At 37.1% G+C, this 17,029-nt stretch overlaps 1 protein-coding gene across 16 annotated transcripts in view; it reads left to right on the forward strand.

The window, feature by feature from the left end:
* Nucleotides 1-17,029, forward strand: part of MYT1L (myelin transcription factor 1 like) — a 298,788-nt gene that overhangs the window by 217,032 nt on the left and 64,727 nt on the right. For 14 of the 16 annotated variants that reach the window (XM_071548396.1, XM_071548394.1, XM_071548398.1 and 11 more), the window contains 4 exons: nucleotides 4,071-4,205; nucleotides 6,719-6,809; nucleotides 9,059-9,166; nucleotides 12,362-12,573. The exons of the other annotated variants lie outside the window; for them this stretch is intronic. In XM_071548396.1, the coding sequence (XP_071404497.1) occupies nucleotides 4,071-4,205; nucleotides 6,719-6,809; nucleotides 9,059-9,166; nucleotides 12,362-12,573 (546 nt within the window). The remainder of the gene's footprint in view (nucleotides 1-4,070; nucleotides 4,206-6,718; nucleotides 6,810-9,058; nucleotides 9,167-12,361; nucleotides 12,574-17,029) is intronic. 16 annotated transcript variants of the gene reach the window in all.

The following is a 17,029-nucleotide window of genomic DNA, read 5'->3' on the forward strand; positions in this document are numbered from 1 at the left end:
GTCAATCAGCTATGAAGTGCATATATTACAGATTGGATTGGGTAGGTGGCATCATGACTTATAAAATTATCACCAAATGACAGTTATTGATGAAGCCTCTCCCATCTAAAATGTAGAATTGCCTGATAGAAATTGAACAGTAACAAAATGACCGATAACATAAGATAGGGGCAGTGACTGCACATTAATTATTGTAAGATAGTAAGGTAATGGAAACCATTTGCTATGCAAGGCATGGTGTGGCCTGGGCTGAGATCAATAGCAATTTCTTTCTTATGTACATTCCACTTCACTGGTTTCATTCCATTGTGGAAACAGTTAAGGTGCTGCCTTGACCATAATTCAATACATTAGAAACAAAAAGAACAAAAAAAGAACAGACTAAAGGTTACCTTTAGAATGCCTTTTAATTTGCAGGATGATCATGGTGATGGTGTGTTTATATTATGACACCCCTCTTTAATGTGTCTGCATCTGTACATGTAGGGCTGTGTTGTATTAAGTGTTCAATACCTCCTGAGATCCATTGAACACCCTTGATTCCCATTGACTTTAGTGGAAGTTGAGGATGTGGTATTTCTTGGGAGATGCTAAGCAGAACTGGGTTCATCTTATATTGTAAAAATATTTGGTTTCTTTTTTACAATTGAGTTGGTGGGCATTTTTCTCCTTTTTATAAATCCCTGTCTTGAAAAAGTGATCTGCTTGTGACATTCATGTAGGCAGACAACATCTTGATCTGAGAAAGGTTTTGATCATTTTTTCCAAGCCTTAAAGAAAAGTAATGATCAGTCTTTCTGAAAAGCCTGGAAATCTCCAATGTTAAACACTACTGCAATGTATTTCACTCAAGTTTTGTTTGTTCTAACCACAAATATATGATCCAGTGTATGCTGTAGTAACTTTGGGTATTTGGGGGAGACAACTTTATTTAGTTAGTGTATTACTGTATAGCCATGTGGATGTTGTGCTAAATGTTGTTCACATATGACCAATTAAAGATGCATTTCCCTTTGATTATATGTTCCTAATAAAACCACAGAAAACATGGCAAATCAATGTTAAATTCTGAAGAGCTTTTAAACTCTAGTATTGTCCAGCCCTTCCAATCTATATATGCCTGGGAAAACATGTGTTCATATAGACCTGCTGTCTCCAAAAAGCCTATATACTTTCTGATAGTGAAAAAATGTATGGACTTCTTACTTTAGTAAATTCTAGACCTTCCTTGAGCCACCCTGTTCCTTGGGAGCTGCAGGCTGAAGTGATAATAGGGGACTAAAAACTTTAGCAGTTTGGACAAAGAAACTTTGTGGAGTGCATCATTCTTCACCTTTTTAATAAAGGAAGAAATAAAAAATATTCCCTTACATTAAAAAACCAAGGAAACATTCGGTAGTTACTGAGAGAGGAAAAGCTTTAAGACACTTGCTTATATCATTTGTTCTCCACTCACACATTATCTTCCAAATACTTCTGGAAGAGATACCTACAGAGATGTATGATATGGTTAAGGGGAAATTTTTGGGGTGCACAGGTTTGCAGTGAGAATTTCCTCTTGGCTTCAGGAGTTCTGTTTTCAAAGGTCACTGAAACAATTGTTAAGGGACAGCTAACCATTTCCCCCCTGCCATTTAAAGCTTTCTGAACAGGCTTTCTTCTGAAATTTATGAATTTTAAAACCTTTTAAAGTCCTCTGGCAACGTTCACTCAGGGAGTACTTCCACTGTGGCAATGAGTGAGGAAAGGTTACAGAGTTAAGTAACTGCAATATTTCTCCCAAATAGCAGAAGAGGATTTACAGAACAGTATCCAGTATTTTGCATAAAGTTCTGAAAATTTTACTCAAATGTCTTCCATTAAAAGCAATGGGAAATTGTGCAAATGCAATTTTATTCAAGTTTTGAAATCATTAAGAGTAGTGTACAGCATCTTTTCTGACTCATTAGACCATAAAGGCTCGTAAGGATCTGATATGTGCTATAACTTTCTAGTGTAGACTTGAATACAGAGGAGGATTTTCTTGACACTGTAGGATGTAAGTGTCCAGATCCTCAGCTGCTCTAAATTACAGTACCTTTGTTGACTTTGGTGGAGTTCTGACAATGTGGAGTAGCTAAAACTTGCCTAAAGTCTCTGAAAAGCCATTATGGTCTATTAATCATCTACATTTTTGCAGTCCTTGAATATTGTTATATTTATGTATTTATATTTCATTTGCATTACCTGTTCACTTACCTAATACTTTATACATCCCAAAGTACTTGACTTGATGAGTTGCTTAGAATTGTGTGTGTATGTAGCCATGGGCTTGCTGTTCTAGTGGTCTCAGCACAGGCCTCTCTGGTAGGAATTCAAATCCCTCCTCTGACATTTGCTCCTTCTGTGGCCTTGGGTTTAACTTCTTGATCTCTTTGCTTCAATTTCCTGACATAAAAGATTATGGTCCTTTCAAGAGTGTTGTGATAATTGTATTGCACATTGGAGATGGATCCGTATGTGCATTTTTCATTAAAAAGCATGAAACAAAGAAGTGTGTTCTACAGTCAATATGCAAGTTAAGTAAAATAAAACTTTGATAATTAGGGACTCCCTTTGTAAAAGACAAGGTTTAACTATCATATTAAAGTTTAAGAATTGATTAAGACATGAGGAGTCATTACAGTATGCTAAAGAATTTCTCCAAAATGAAGGTATTTTAGAAGAACTTGAAAAGTAAAAGTATATATAAAAGCTACCAGAGAGAAATCAGGGAAAGATAAGTCTACAGCAGAATGTGTTGAACTCTGGATTGTACTGATTCATGCTGAAAAGAATGGGTTGTATGTGAAGTTCTGCAGGTGCTGAAGTTTCCACTAATTGTACTGAGGGTTCTGTTTGTTGATGCTGGGATGGAATTTAATGTAAGAAAGGCTTACTGGAAAACAAGTAGCAAAATCTTATTTTCCGGAGATGAACGTATAAACACTGAAGCAGAGAAATGACAAGAGCAGCATAAAATAATTAAATGAGGATAGCTCAGATTGGGTATGAAATGGAAGCATGGACTAAAAAAGATGTTGGTTGATCTTGATTCAAAATAGTAGCAGTATGAGGATCCTGAATTTTATTCCTTTAATAATAATACAAAAATCAGCAATCATCTCCCAAATCTGGCAAATGTGGTCAAGATGATAACATGTAATTTGTATCATATGGTTGGCTGGAAGGGTAGGGATGTTATTTTACAGATGTTCTGTTAGAGGAAATAAGATGATGAAGTTACATGAGAAAGTTCTAGTTCAGGATTAATCTCACCAGCATTATACTACATTATTGGCAGAAAACTTTATTTTGTTGAAAAAATGTCTAGTTAGACTTTTCATTGATTTGTAGTCAGAAGATCCAAAAACATTTTAAAAATCATTAACCTTTTAAGCATATGAATATTCAAATGTTACATTTGCAAATTTGTAATGTCCCAGATTTACACAGCAAGTGATACTTTCAGTAATTCTGACTACAGTGTTTACTGCACCATAATTTATTGAAGAGGAAGGAGTATTTATCTAATTTTACCACTTCATAGGGAATTTAAAGAAAACAAGAGTCGTTTCCTCATTGAGCCTTGGAAAAGGGGTTTGTTTGTGCTGAATTGTGGGATTGTTATGCTGAAGAGCTGGGTTTGCTACTCTCAGGACACTGAAGTGCTATGACAGTATATTTGCAGACCCTAGTACATGAGACAAGTAGGAATGTAAACAAGGCAAACTCCAACTAAACAGTTTCCAAATGACCATACACCTTGAGCTGATGCTTGGCAGCAGAACATTGATTGATGTGGTATGGCTTTGCTATGAAAAGGTCATTTTTCAATCACTGTGAATGGATATTGCTGTGATCATAGGAACCTGCAGTCTGAAAAGAAGATAACAGGTTAAAAGTGACAGAACTGTGATAAGAAGTAGAGGGTTTTTTTCTTTTAGTTTTCATAATAGCATTTACCAATGAGTAAAAGACATGATTAAATGAACCTTCTTACAGAAATGTGAAAAGCCTCATTCACTTGACACATTTGTTGTAAATTATAGATCCCTCAAGAACAGAAAAGAAAGAAAGCAAATGTCCTACCCCTGGGTGTGATGGAACTGGCCATGTAACGGGGCTTTACCCCCATCACCGCAGTTTGTCAGGATGCCCACACAAAGATAGGGTCCCTCCAGAAAGTAAGTTCACATTCTTTCATGGAAAGTGGGAATAAAGCTACAAAAACTTTTTTAGCATGCTTTTTAAACTTTTTATTTAAAAAATTAATTTCATTTTTCAATATGGTTTGTCTCAACTTAGTCAACTGTTCTGTGTTATACTTTTCCTTTCATCATTTCCATTCTCTACTAACTTTACACTAAAAGAACAACTTTTAAAGCTGTATTCTTTGATTTTAAGAACCCTAGGTTATTTTTAAATAGATGTATTCAGTCAACAGAGAAAAAGGTTTCCAGAAGATGTGCACTGCTTTTACTTCTGCTTGCTGATGTCACATCCTGTCCTTATTGTCTTGTACAGGAATAATTGTTCCTGAAAAACTTGCAACCCCTTTCCTTTGTTATTGTTGTGTCTGAAACATAATTTACATTAAACAGCTGCATAAAAAAATAGTAATTTGGATGTTTACATAGTTACATAACTCAGGATTTTGAGCAAACATCCCCTGTCAGTCACATGGGTGGAGCTTCCTGCCATGTCAGAAAATTCTGGGTGTAGGAGGTTCACCCATATGAGCTCAGGGGTGTCTGCCTGAAGGCAGAGGGGCTCTGTTTCTGTAAATCACCTCCTTGGCTGGTGGAATCAGCAATCAGCAATTATTCCAGCTAATTACTCTGTACTGGTTTACATCAAGCCTCTAACTAATATCAGTGTTCTTTCACACCAGTTTTAAAATGGAGTTATTCCATTGAAACGTATGGACCTAAAATTCTCACTGTCCATCAGCACTTACAGACTTAATCTCAATGAATTTGCAACAGCCTTAAAGAAGTGTTATAAAGACAGTCAGGACTAAAATGGCCCCCAGTTTCCAAAGGAAAGTAGATTCTCATGGACAGGAACACAGAAGTAGATTAAGACTGCAAGAGAGGCAGACGTAACAAGTCTCCTCTTTCATGGTACAGTGGCTTCTTCCAAAACTAAAGGGATGAGGAAGTGCTTTAGGAAACTCTGCTGTAGTTTGGTTGGTCTCTGAATACAGTATAATTATTAATTTATCTGCTTTCCAAGACCCTGTATTTTTCTGAAACACAAACATTTATTCAGTTACTCAAAGTTCTATCATTTTTACAAATGATAAATAAAAAACCCTTTAGAAGACTTTGTAAATCAAAGAAGAATATAGCTTTAAACTGTTTGCATGCTCTTGTACCTACTAAAATGAAAAAGGTGAGCTCATCTATTTTTTTTTCCTGTGATGTTGGCCTTGTGAAGCATGTTTCAAGAACAGCTTTGAATAGTAGGAATTTCAGAGTAAAGCCTTTGAATCTATTACACATTTTAGCACACTGATGCTGGGGTGATGATGATGATGGTTATCTTTTAATGAGTATACATGGTTTAATTCTCAAGTCTCTGAACAGCTTTTATTCAGTTCTTAACTCAGTCAAGGTATCTACTGATTTTATTATATCTTTTTTGAGTGAGAACTAAATACAGGCTTCCAGACTAACTTGTATGAGAAAACCAGAACTTTGCAAGGGCTGGATGGCCTTTTTCCGTTCAGTGATGTACTGCAATCCAGCTTGAAGACATGGATTCAGATATGTCTCATGTCATGAAAAACCCTTCAGTGTTCCCAAAAAGTTCTTGGTAATTTGGCACTTCATAGCATGAGCTTTATGATTGAGAGGAGTACTGCTCTGAGGAAACTCGGAGTACATTTTCCATCCAGCTTGCAGTGGATGCAGATGTAAATCAGTTTACTTGCTTAAGCTTGTACCACTTATTTCTTTTTCATATATTTTTTTTCTGCCATCCCTCAATTTTTAAGTGCTTATTTTTGGTTCTTAGCATTTTAAAAGAAAAATCTGTCCATTACAATTTTCACATTTGTAGAAAATACTGGTAAAAAATTAAAGGACCCATTCTGCTCATCATATAGATATGAGTGATGTATCTATGTGAAAGTGGGCAGAACTGGCCCCTAGCTCAATTGGGCTGCCTTATAGTTAGGGTTAAATCCTGTTCAGGGTTATACTGAGGTGTGTTTCAAAAAATTCAGTGTTCTACCAGTATAATTTGAGAGCAGATTTTCAGCTCTTGAGTTTGATACTGTGTTTATAAAGCTATGTATTATGAATACATGCATTTCCTGAAATAACTTTTCTAGTCTGTAATTTTGTATTGTACAGTTGCTAGCTCACCCTTTACTGTTGAGCTGATCTTTTCTCAGTAGTTTTGTACAAAGAAGATGTTGGGCGTCTTCTGCTTCACTGCTGCACCAGAGATGTGTTTGTTTATAGGTTCTGTAACCTCCATAACTTTCACTGTTGCCCTGTGCTAATAAGCATGGGGTCACAATTCTTACTTCCCTCATCAGGCTTTATTGGCTATGTGTGTCACATGTATTTTGAGGAATGCTGGTTGTTAATGAATCCTGCTTTGTTTTAAAATGGTTTCATATATACTGGGATTTGATTTTTTTTCTTGTTTTCATACTCTGCTGTTTTCTCTTACTCTCCTTGTCAAGTTCTTGCCATGCATGAAAATGTTCTTAAGTGTCCTACACCAGGCTGCACAGGCCGGGGCCACGTAAATAGCAACAGGAATTCCCACCGAAGGTAAGGATGCCATCGCTGGACACCAGGCTGGAGGGAACGGTGCCTCCGAACTGCAGCCCTTCTGGCAGTCCATTGGTGGGGGGGAGTGAGTGTGTGTGTCCTTGTTTTGTTCTGAAGGCTGACAGATGGTGCTTCGTGTGTTTTATCCATTTTAAATAGTAACATTTATTCATGTATTTTCTGAGGAGGACAAGTGTGCAGATCCACAGAAGACGTTATAACCATCCTTAGCTTTTGGAGTGGATTTTTTTTCTTTTTGTTTTGATATTTGCTGAACAGCAGTGGTACAAAACAAATGATGTGACTCCTCATGGGCGTGTTGCGGGGAGAAGGAAGAGTTTGTCAGCCTCATCAGGACTAGGGAAGAGCTCTTGTTCTTACACTTCACTCTCTTTGGGGATTATTTTATAGTACATGAAAAAAATCCACTCTAATTGTAAAAATGTTTTATTAATACATGAGAAGCGACATTTTAAGTACTCATACATCGTAAGGGTTAGCGTTCTTACTGACCACAGTCTCAACCCCAAAGGCCTTAATCAGTCAAAACTGAATGAGAATTTTGTCTAAGAAACATCAGGAAAATGTAACAAGAAGCCAGAATTATTAGAAGTAGGTATTCTAGAAAAGGAAAAAGAAAAAGAAAAAAAGCAACTTTCCTGTAGTTTCCTAAGGTTAGTATTAGATTTTTAGGGAAGGGATGCTAGTGCCTATTAAATTCTGTCAAACAAATTAGAAATTATCAAAATGTTACTGTAATTCTTCACCTGGCATAATTTTCCCACAGAACGATAATAAAATCTTGCTTATATCTATAAAATTGAAAAAATCCAGGAAATGTGGGTAAGAGGGTAAAAGGAATTATACAAGGTTCCTGTTACTGAATTCCTTTTTACTGTTAATTGTGGCATGAGGGCTTAAGGGACCACACAGGTACTGGACATTCAGTCTTATCAAGCTCTGGGTTGCTACAGCTGCTCTTATTAGCTGCATGTCTCCCAGAAGACTCTTGTGGGTACCAGTCTGTCTGCAATAAGCTCGGTACCTCTTTCTTCTCTGCAGTGATACTGCCAGTAGATGCAGCAAAAACCTCTGAGAAGGCTTTATGGGAATTACTGCTGCTTGAAGTAGCATTCCCTTCTGGTTGAATATGTGCTAGAATATTTGAGGTGTCTGAAGAAGAGCATTTCAGTGGAGTGCAGCTGCCCTCTGGCACGACTCCGAAAGTGCACAGAGCCCCCTCACCCCTCTGCAGAACCAGGGCAGTGAGGGCAATCTGCAGTCTGTGCACACCTCTTTCTGCAGCTTTTGGGGCATTTTTCTCAACTTCACTGTTTTTCTTCCTTTTTTTTTCTTTTTTTTTTTCCACTTATTTCATGTAAAGAAGGGAACATCTGGAGATGCACTGATTTGCTTTTCATTTTAATTTCTTTTCCTGTGGAGAGCACAGAGAGCTGCGGTCACATAAGCACGCAATAGACTATGACAAGAAAAGAACCCCCTCCATTTTCAGGTCACAAGGTTTTACAGCTTCACTAAGAGCACCATCTGCTGGCATCATTATATTTATTTTTCCTTACTCTAAATCTTTTTCAGAAGAATCAGGCTTATTATTGCCACTTCAAGAATAGTTTAGCATTTGCAAATTTAATTGTATTTTCAGTGCAGAAGTGCTTTTCATGTTACATCATCTACTCTTAGAAAGCATACTTTAGTGGCTGAAATTCATGAAGAAACACTAAGTATAACATCGTTGACATGTAGATTTAGAGACCCAAGCCCAAATTTATATGCCTAGCAAAATGACTGGAGTTAGTGGAACTGAATGAGGTGTGAAGCAGCACAAGATTTGGCCTATATGGTGGTGTCATTTAATCGTGTTCAGGAGCCATTTCATGGGCAACATTTGGCAATGCATAAAGGTCACAAGTCTGCTAGCAGAGCTGCACAGTAGATTCCAGTTTATATCCTCCTCTCCTACTGGTATGTTCACTGGCTGACATCCATGAATAATCTACCCATGTACAGTCAGAGAAGAAGAGCAGATGTAAGGTCTACCATGCAACTTTGAAAGCAGAAGGAAGGAATTCTATTCTAGAGAAAATACACATGACCAAAACACTTTTGGAAATCCTTTTCCTTCAGATTCTTCCTGATGCTGGCTAAGGAGGAGAAGGAATAATTGGATCAGTGCTATAATGTGAAACTGTGCAGGACAAGACAATTAAATTTCCTTTCTGTAATTGCAGCCTCTCTGGATGTCCTATTGCTGCAGCAGAGAAACTGGCTAAAGCTCAAGAGAAGCATCAGAACTGTGATGTGTCAAAATCAAACCAGGCATCAGATCGGGTTTTAAGGTATTAGAAATCACTATAATACTTATTATTATGCAGAATTCATCACACATTCACCTAATCTGAGAATTTATATTTATATATGTTGTATATACATATATATCTCCTTTAAAGAAGAGTTAGAATTAGGGCTTCTGGATCCAATTCTCACAGTGTATTTTTCCCACTCAATTTTCATGGGGGAGGGTTGGTAATTATTTTGGCAAATACATGTAAAGCTGAAAAGCTCATTTTTGTCTTAGGCATTGTTTGGTGTAAGATGACTGCTGGAGTGCAAAGTCTAAGAACAGTGTGAAAAAAGTTGGTATCTTTTGGGAATAAACTAATATTTACCGGTAAGTCTTGGTTTTTTCAGCAGGCTTTTACTAGTAAATATCAGTTTAAATTAAACCAGAAGCCCTATGTGCATTACCAAACTGGTAGTACACCTTTTGGCAGGACACTTGGAAAAATGCCAAGTGTAGAGTAGATTCCAGAAAAACATCAGGCTTAGTTCTTTGTCTCTGTTCCCACTCTCTGCAAGGACAGACAGAAAGAGAGAAAAATTGTCCTAAATTTTTATATGAGGAGGACCTTGAACCAATTTTATATGATTATACTCCTTTTCTTCATCCATACATGACTCCTCATTTACCCAAAGCTGTATCCAGCTTTGTGCTATTGTCTCCTCTTCTGAGATACGTGGGTGGAAAAAATATTATTCCTAAGGAGCTGAAGTGTGAAGGATACATGTAAAGGAACTAAACTTTTGCATGATTGTACCAGCCTTATGCTGATGATGCCCCAAGAGCTGCAGAATTTCTCCATGGATACTGCAATATCTGTGGGCTGGGATAGGTACATCCCTCTCAGCTGCCTCAAAGAGCGTGGAGGAAGTGCTGCAGCTTTAGTTCCCAAAATTTCCTATTTATTCCATAGGTTTCTTAATATTTAGCTGTCTTCTAGATTTAAAGACTGATAGGGCTGCTTAAAAAGAAAGTTTTCTATTGTATTATCAACATAATTCTTTGAGTGTTGTCTTAAAAGTTCATCTAATCTTGATGATCTTTTCATAAACCAGTCTTCACAGAGCTGAGAACATGGAATTATGGTTCACCAGAGAATGTAGAGTTATAGTTCACATCTTCAAAAGACTTTTCTTCATTCCTATTTACTTTGCTTTCTTTCCTAAGATTGTTTTTGATGGGCTTTATCTTTAATGCCCCTAATTCAGTTTGTACAACTTGGCATTCAACATCCCAGACACATTTCTTGGAGAAAGTTCTTCAAATCCCATTAATTAAAAAAACCCCCAACAAACTACTCTTTGAGGGAATAGAACAGTTTCTCACTTGATGGAAAAAGACAGATCAAAAATGCAGTGGCTTTTACCACTGCTCATTGCAGGGAAGCCACTGAAGTCAGTTGCCATAGAAAGCAGGCAGGTGCTCATAAGCAGCATCCAGTTTGCCAGTAGCTCCCCAGGAAGTTGTCCTGCAATCTCAACTTTGCTTGTGAGCTGCCTTGTGTTTCAGGTTTTATAGGCAACTCAAATAAAGCTTTCATCATGCCTCCTGCTTCCCTTTTACCTTGAAGTCATTGAAGTGTTAAAGATGAAGAACTTGGCAGCTATTTATAACATTTGCATGCAGGCAATTGATGGGCAGACAGAAATGTTTTAAGAGTAAATCTTGAATATTTGTCTTCATCCCAGTTTCCATCCCACCCGATATGGAAAGTTCTTACTTGAAAAGAAATCACGTTAGTAGGACTTCTGTTCCACTGAAATTTTGGATTTGCATTGAATATACAGGGTTTGAAATGCAGGGCTTTTAGCTAAATGTAGATTATCTTGAGACAGGAGCAAACTATTATTCATATCAACTCATTGTATAAATAAGCCCACTGTATTTTGTGAGGAAGAAGTGTCTAAAGGAATGAGCATCCATAAATCAAAGGGAGTAGTATGACTAATATGATTTACTGAGTGATCTTTACATAAATATCCTGACTAAATTCTATGAAAATGAATTCATTCACAAAAAAACCCCCATGATATCATATTCAAAACCTATTTCTTACTATTTATCACATTTCATTTTGTCAGTCAGCATGATGATACTTCTGGTCTCAACTGAATTTATGTTCCTGTGACTGTTATAAATGCAGTAAAGAAGAAAAAAAAAGTCTTTATTATATGATTCTTGATATCAGCAGAAGCACCTCAGGTGTGCTGTTCATCATCCTCACCTCCTGCTAAATGCAGTAGGTAGACATGCAGCACTGTGTGGCAGTCGCTTCCTATGACCCAGTCAGATAACATTTTCTTATCTAGGTAGGGTTTGCAGGATCTGACCTTCGTTTGCCTGCTCTGAGAGCTGATGAATTCTGTGTCCACATGCAGAAGAAGTGTGACAGTGGAGTTCACTACAGCATTCTTTCACCGAGTTTCTCCAATGGTTGAATGACATCTGTCAGAGCTTTTCCTGGCTGTCCTCCCTCATCCTAAATGAAAGAGATACTAAACTGAAAGAGTTTTATTCTGTATTCATTCTCAGGACCTTCCTTGAGGTGTGCATCTGTGTGTCAGGGATCGCAGCTCCTGCCAGGACCTTGTGTTTAAGCATGAGCAGGACCTGCAAGGCAGCAGCTCAGAGTCAACAGAGCTTCTGAGACTCTCCTGTGTATTTCTCAAGATGAGCATGGATTGTATATTGAGGGATGAAACAGGACTAGTTCCTTTTGAAAGCAAAGAGGAAAGCATACAATTCTGTTGAAAGAAATTCAAAGGAAACCCCATTAATTAAGTGGAGCTTCTAGTTCTATTTTCTCTTCTTGACATTTAAAGGAATTTGTCCAAACTTCTTCTGTCAGTCTGCTTGCCCCTCTTAAATTCATGTCCCAAAAGAAAAAATGGTTCTTGTGTGATGCAATTACATGGAGAACAGGAAACCCTGAAGTATTTTAAAACAGAATTTTAAAATACATTTAGCTGCAGGATACATTTAGTGATATTGGAATTAATTTTGTTTAGGCTTTGTTCAAGAAAATATATATTGTTTGTCTGCTGAAAATAACCAAACTAAGGAAATGCAATAATATATTGCTGTCTCTTGAGTACAAGAAATAACTAAGATTTTCTAATCTGAACTATAAATTATGCACAGACATAGTAAACTGAACTGCATCTAACAAACTGTACATATCTTTAATTTCTAGGCCCATGTGCTTTGTTAAGCAGTTGGAGATCCCTCAGTATGGCTACAGAAACAATGTCCCCACCACCACACCCCGCTCCAACTTGGCCAAGGAACTAGAGAAATACTCTAAGACTTCGTTTGAATATAACAGTTATGACAACCATGCCTATGGCAAGAGAGCCATAGCTCCCAAGGTGCAATCCAGGGATATATCCCCCAAAGGATATGATGGTAGGAGGTGCACACTCTTATACATGAGAGACAAGTTTGCAGTTAATCATGTTGTTGTATATGTAAACATCATACAAATAAGACATGTTTTCATGTTCATACAGTATTATGAGAAATGCTGTCGTGTGTAAGTGATTTTAAAGGCCTTTTAAAAAAAGTGTTGTTTTAAACGGTACTTGCCTCAGGATTGTTGCACTGGCAAAAGAACATCTCCAGCTATTAAGCTCCTGGGATGTAATGAGATGGCAATAAAAGCTAACTAATAGAGATAGTCCTTATGTTGCTGTCTGGGAGACCTGGCCTCAAGGGTCACATCAGGATTCTTGCCTCCCTACAGTAGTTCAGTTAACCCAAAAAGATAACATACTTGCTCAGTGGGGATATGGAAGTAGAAAACCTGGGTCTCATTGCACTTCAGAAATTACTGCTACCTACTTAATGAGGCATTTCTGCTTATTTTGTCCTCATAAATACACTGGCTGAATCCACTGGAAAACCTAACATAAGTAACATGTTTAGGAGTAGGCTGAAATTGGCTTCAGTTCAGGAGAAAACAATGGATGGGGTCAGTCAGGCAAGAAGATTTTTATTAGGGGAATAAAATGAACAGCAGGATAAAGAAGGAGTATTTGGATTGCAGCTTTTGACAACATCAGGAATTTTTCAAGCAATGCATTTATATATGCATATATATTACATATGTTTATGTATATATAAAACTAAACTATATCTTTTTTTTTGAATGCTAACAGTTTATTTTTTTGGTTACAGTATTTGATACTTCTTACTTACTACCATAAGAAATTTCAGGCAGGTGTCAGATTTTTGTTTAGGAACACATAAAGCAATATACTATACATAACAATTTATGTTGTTGCCTGAACACAGATTCTGACATTCAAAAGTAGTTAAGTGGAGAAAGGGAATTGCTATATCTATTGCCTTCATATCTCTGGTATCTTGGTATTTTGCTTTCTCATAGAATCAACAGGCATGTTCTTGCCCTATAGCAGAAAGGAGAAGGCTTGTGAAAGGCCACTGATTTTTTAGTAAAAGTGCCTATTTTTTCTCTCATGTCTTCATCTTACCTGTCTGTGTCATAAGGGCTTGAATGGGATTAAAGGTAACTCTGACTGTGGTTAGGAAGGTAATGATGTACATTATTATAAAGTAAATGAGATATTAAATGTGTATATACTCTGTCTACTCTTGTAGAAGGGAAAGAATCAGTATTGCTGGGAATCCTGTGAAAAAGCTTGTTTTCAGATCAAATTACTGATGTTTAAGCAAATGATACATGTTTTTCTCATGTAAGGCCTCTTTTTCAGCAAATAATAACAGACTCCACTTTTTTTCTGAAATCGCCAGAATTTGACAATACATGTAACATTAAGCAAAAGTTTAACAGTGGCCTTAAATAATAAAAGCTTTCAGGGATAAAGGTCACTCTATGCACACTCATCTTTGATATAAATAGGAATTTTATGTGGATATCAGACTGGGACTAAGTTGCTTCACTGCTCAGTAGTGTGAGCTGGAAGGGACTGCAGGACACTGCATGTGCTTCATGCTGCGATAGCAAGTATAAGGGGCTCTTGAGTACTCAGAACAACTGAGGCCCATTAAAGCTGGAGCAGGTTGCTTGCTAAGCAAAGGCCAGTTCCATATGGATTTGTTCCATACTCCTGGCTCTACAGGAGGCAGCACACACTGTACCTGGTTCCAAGCAGTGTGTGTGCTGTTTGGTCAGACAGACCTTCCAACATGGTCCCAGAGATGAAGCCTAATTTGAGTTTTCTTTGTATGCTAACAAACCTTTTGGACTCAAGCGTCTCTGAAATTTCTTAAGCACTCTGTTGTATTTGGCTTAAATTGCCTCAGGAAAATCAGTTGAATCCTTAGAATGATGAGGTGAAATCCTGGGCACATGGAAGTTGGTCAAAGTTTTGTCCTTGACTTTCAATGGAACAAATGGAACAAATGTCTCTTTTGCTGACACTTAGCTGAATATGAAGATTTCAGGAAGACTCTCTTCGCTTAAGAGAGACACTTTTCCTTGAGAAACTTTACAGTATTTTTAGGTGATTTTATATTTGTGTATAAAAAATTAGTTATTGCTACTATAACCATTATGGAGGTACAGAGCACTCACCTATTATGTATGTCAGCAAAACATATTGCTATAAAAGCAGATTTAGTTTTGAAAAGTCATCCTGAAAAACTGAAAGTAAGTCTAAGGTTTTGGGGTGACTGTGCAGGTAAACAGTGCTTTAGTTCTGACTCTATGAGACAAATAGTCCAAAGATATGAAAAATCAATGCCTTCATGTCTCAATCCTTTTTTAATTGTCAGCTAGTACTGTATTTTAATCATGAGAGAAAGGAATTATATGTTCAATAAGTGTTTGGATGTGACACAAACATAAATACTTCCTTTGAATGTTTTTTTGTTATTTTTTTTCCTGTAAGCTTTACTAAAGAATAACATATACTTTTTATTGTTGGGTTGAGTGATCTGGTAACTCTTGCAAAATCATGTGTGTTTGTGAGCTTGTTTTTTCTTTAAACCAGTTTCATAGTGTATTAGTTGGGCTTATGGAATACAGCAGTAAAGATAAGAACAGCTGGACACAGCAGGCAGAGGTGACTCCAATGCTTTCAGTTGCTCAGGTGATGGCAGGAGTTCCTTTCATACCGCCTGTAGGCCTGGGTTTTTCTATCAAAACACTGAGAAGATGTCAGGAGTGGAATTCATCTGGCCATATCTAGACTTTCAAAATGTCAGCACCTATGTCTAAGCTTGGCACCCCTTTCAGATTCAAGAAGGGTAGATGCTTCTCTGATTCATCCCCTGAAGGGCTTGTTTACAACTGGTCAGGTGAATCATTGCCTGAAAGTTCCTGTTTTTTCCCACTGCCTGTGTAGGAGCTCTATAATGACTAGGTCAGATATATGAAGGTAGGTGAGATGAATCTTTTCTTGTGCAAGTCAGAAAAAGTGTTGAAACTACAATTAATTTGCATATGGCATTCAGTATTTAGACAATATTGGGGATGAAGGTGCCTGGGCAAAATTGAATTCCACTCCAAATACCTTCCTTTGGTCTTTTGTGTGTTTGGGATCTCCCAAACTCCTCCATTGTTAATCAGTAAAATAAAGAAGCCTGTAGATTTTGGGAGGTTCTTTGTAGTCAGCCCCCAGGCGTGTCTGCTGGAGTACTGGTTTGGGAATGCAGCTGGTTAGACACAGGTCTGTTAATTAATGGGAAAGATGTTATCCACGTTTGGTTTCACTCCAGATCACAAAGCATAGATGGACTGCAGAGCTTCCAAAACCTGGTGCCACAGGGATGGACAACATATCAAGCAGAATTATTTTTTACTGAAACAATGCAGCTTTCCCTTCATTAGTAACAGCATGATTTAGTGAATTACAAATTGATGGTATTTGTTTCTTCTGAAAATCTAATGTGAACTGAACAGTCTGGTTTATGTGACTGATCTTCAAACGTACAGTTACAGTAATGGTAAAATAACTATGGCCACTTCTCTCTAAGTTTTGCTTAAATTATTTGTGGTTTGAAAGCTGATAATTGTGTAGTATGCTTATAGCATTTTACATCTTCAAAGTGTTTTGCAAGTGAATCACAACACAACTAAATTTTAGAAGCAACTTTCTATTTATAGGGAAAATGATTTCGAGGGATAATATAGTTTGACCAAGGCCACAGAGGAGTCCATATCAGAGCCTGCATGAATTTTTGATGGTTAGTTCTATGTATAAAGCTGCCTCTTTCCCTCCTTTTCTTTAGCACACATTCTCATATATATATATAATTTCCCATTTAGTATGTGTCTTATGTCTGTATAAATGTGACCTACAAGACTAATATTTTTTTCAAATGACAAAAGTCTTATTTGTTCATATGTATTTTGAAAGATACTTCTAATTTGACAAGTCCAGTGGTACAGGGTGCTTGCTTTGTTAACAGTGTAGAAACTGAGTTACTCAATTATTTCCTTCTTCAGTATAGGAAAATTCTCACATGTCTTGGATACCATAACAAAGTAACAATGGATAAATGCTGATTTTTTAATGACCACCACTGACTACTACATTAATAATGAAACTCTTGGGAAACAGTTCACAAATTTATTATTAGTGGATACCCTGCTAGAGTAGTGATACTATGTGTTCAAAACAAAGAAATGTGATGACTGTTTAGCATTCACTTTATTAAAAAAAAAATCACACCCTGTGTATTATGTGGCTTTGCTGAGAAAACTCCATCTGTTATGATTTAAGTGAAATATTTTTTCCTTTGCAGTAAAAATAACGTCATGATTTTTTTCAGTTTTTTAGAGAAAGGAGGATGACATAAGCTCTAGCAGAGATATCTTGCTTTCAGATTCTTCTTTTGAACACTGCCTGCCTACCAAAGCAGCCCGTGGTTCACA

The sequence above is a fragment of the Pithys albifrons genome, chromosome 2 (genome assembly GCF_047495875.1).
Source record: "Pithys albifrons albifrons isolate INPA30051 chromosome 2, PitAlb_v1, whole genome shotgun sequence".
NCBI classification, from domain to species: Eukaryota; Metazoa; Chordata; class Aves; order Passeriformes; family Thamnophilidae; genus Pithys; species Pithys albifrons.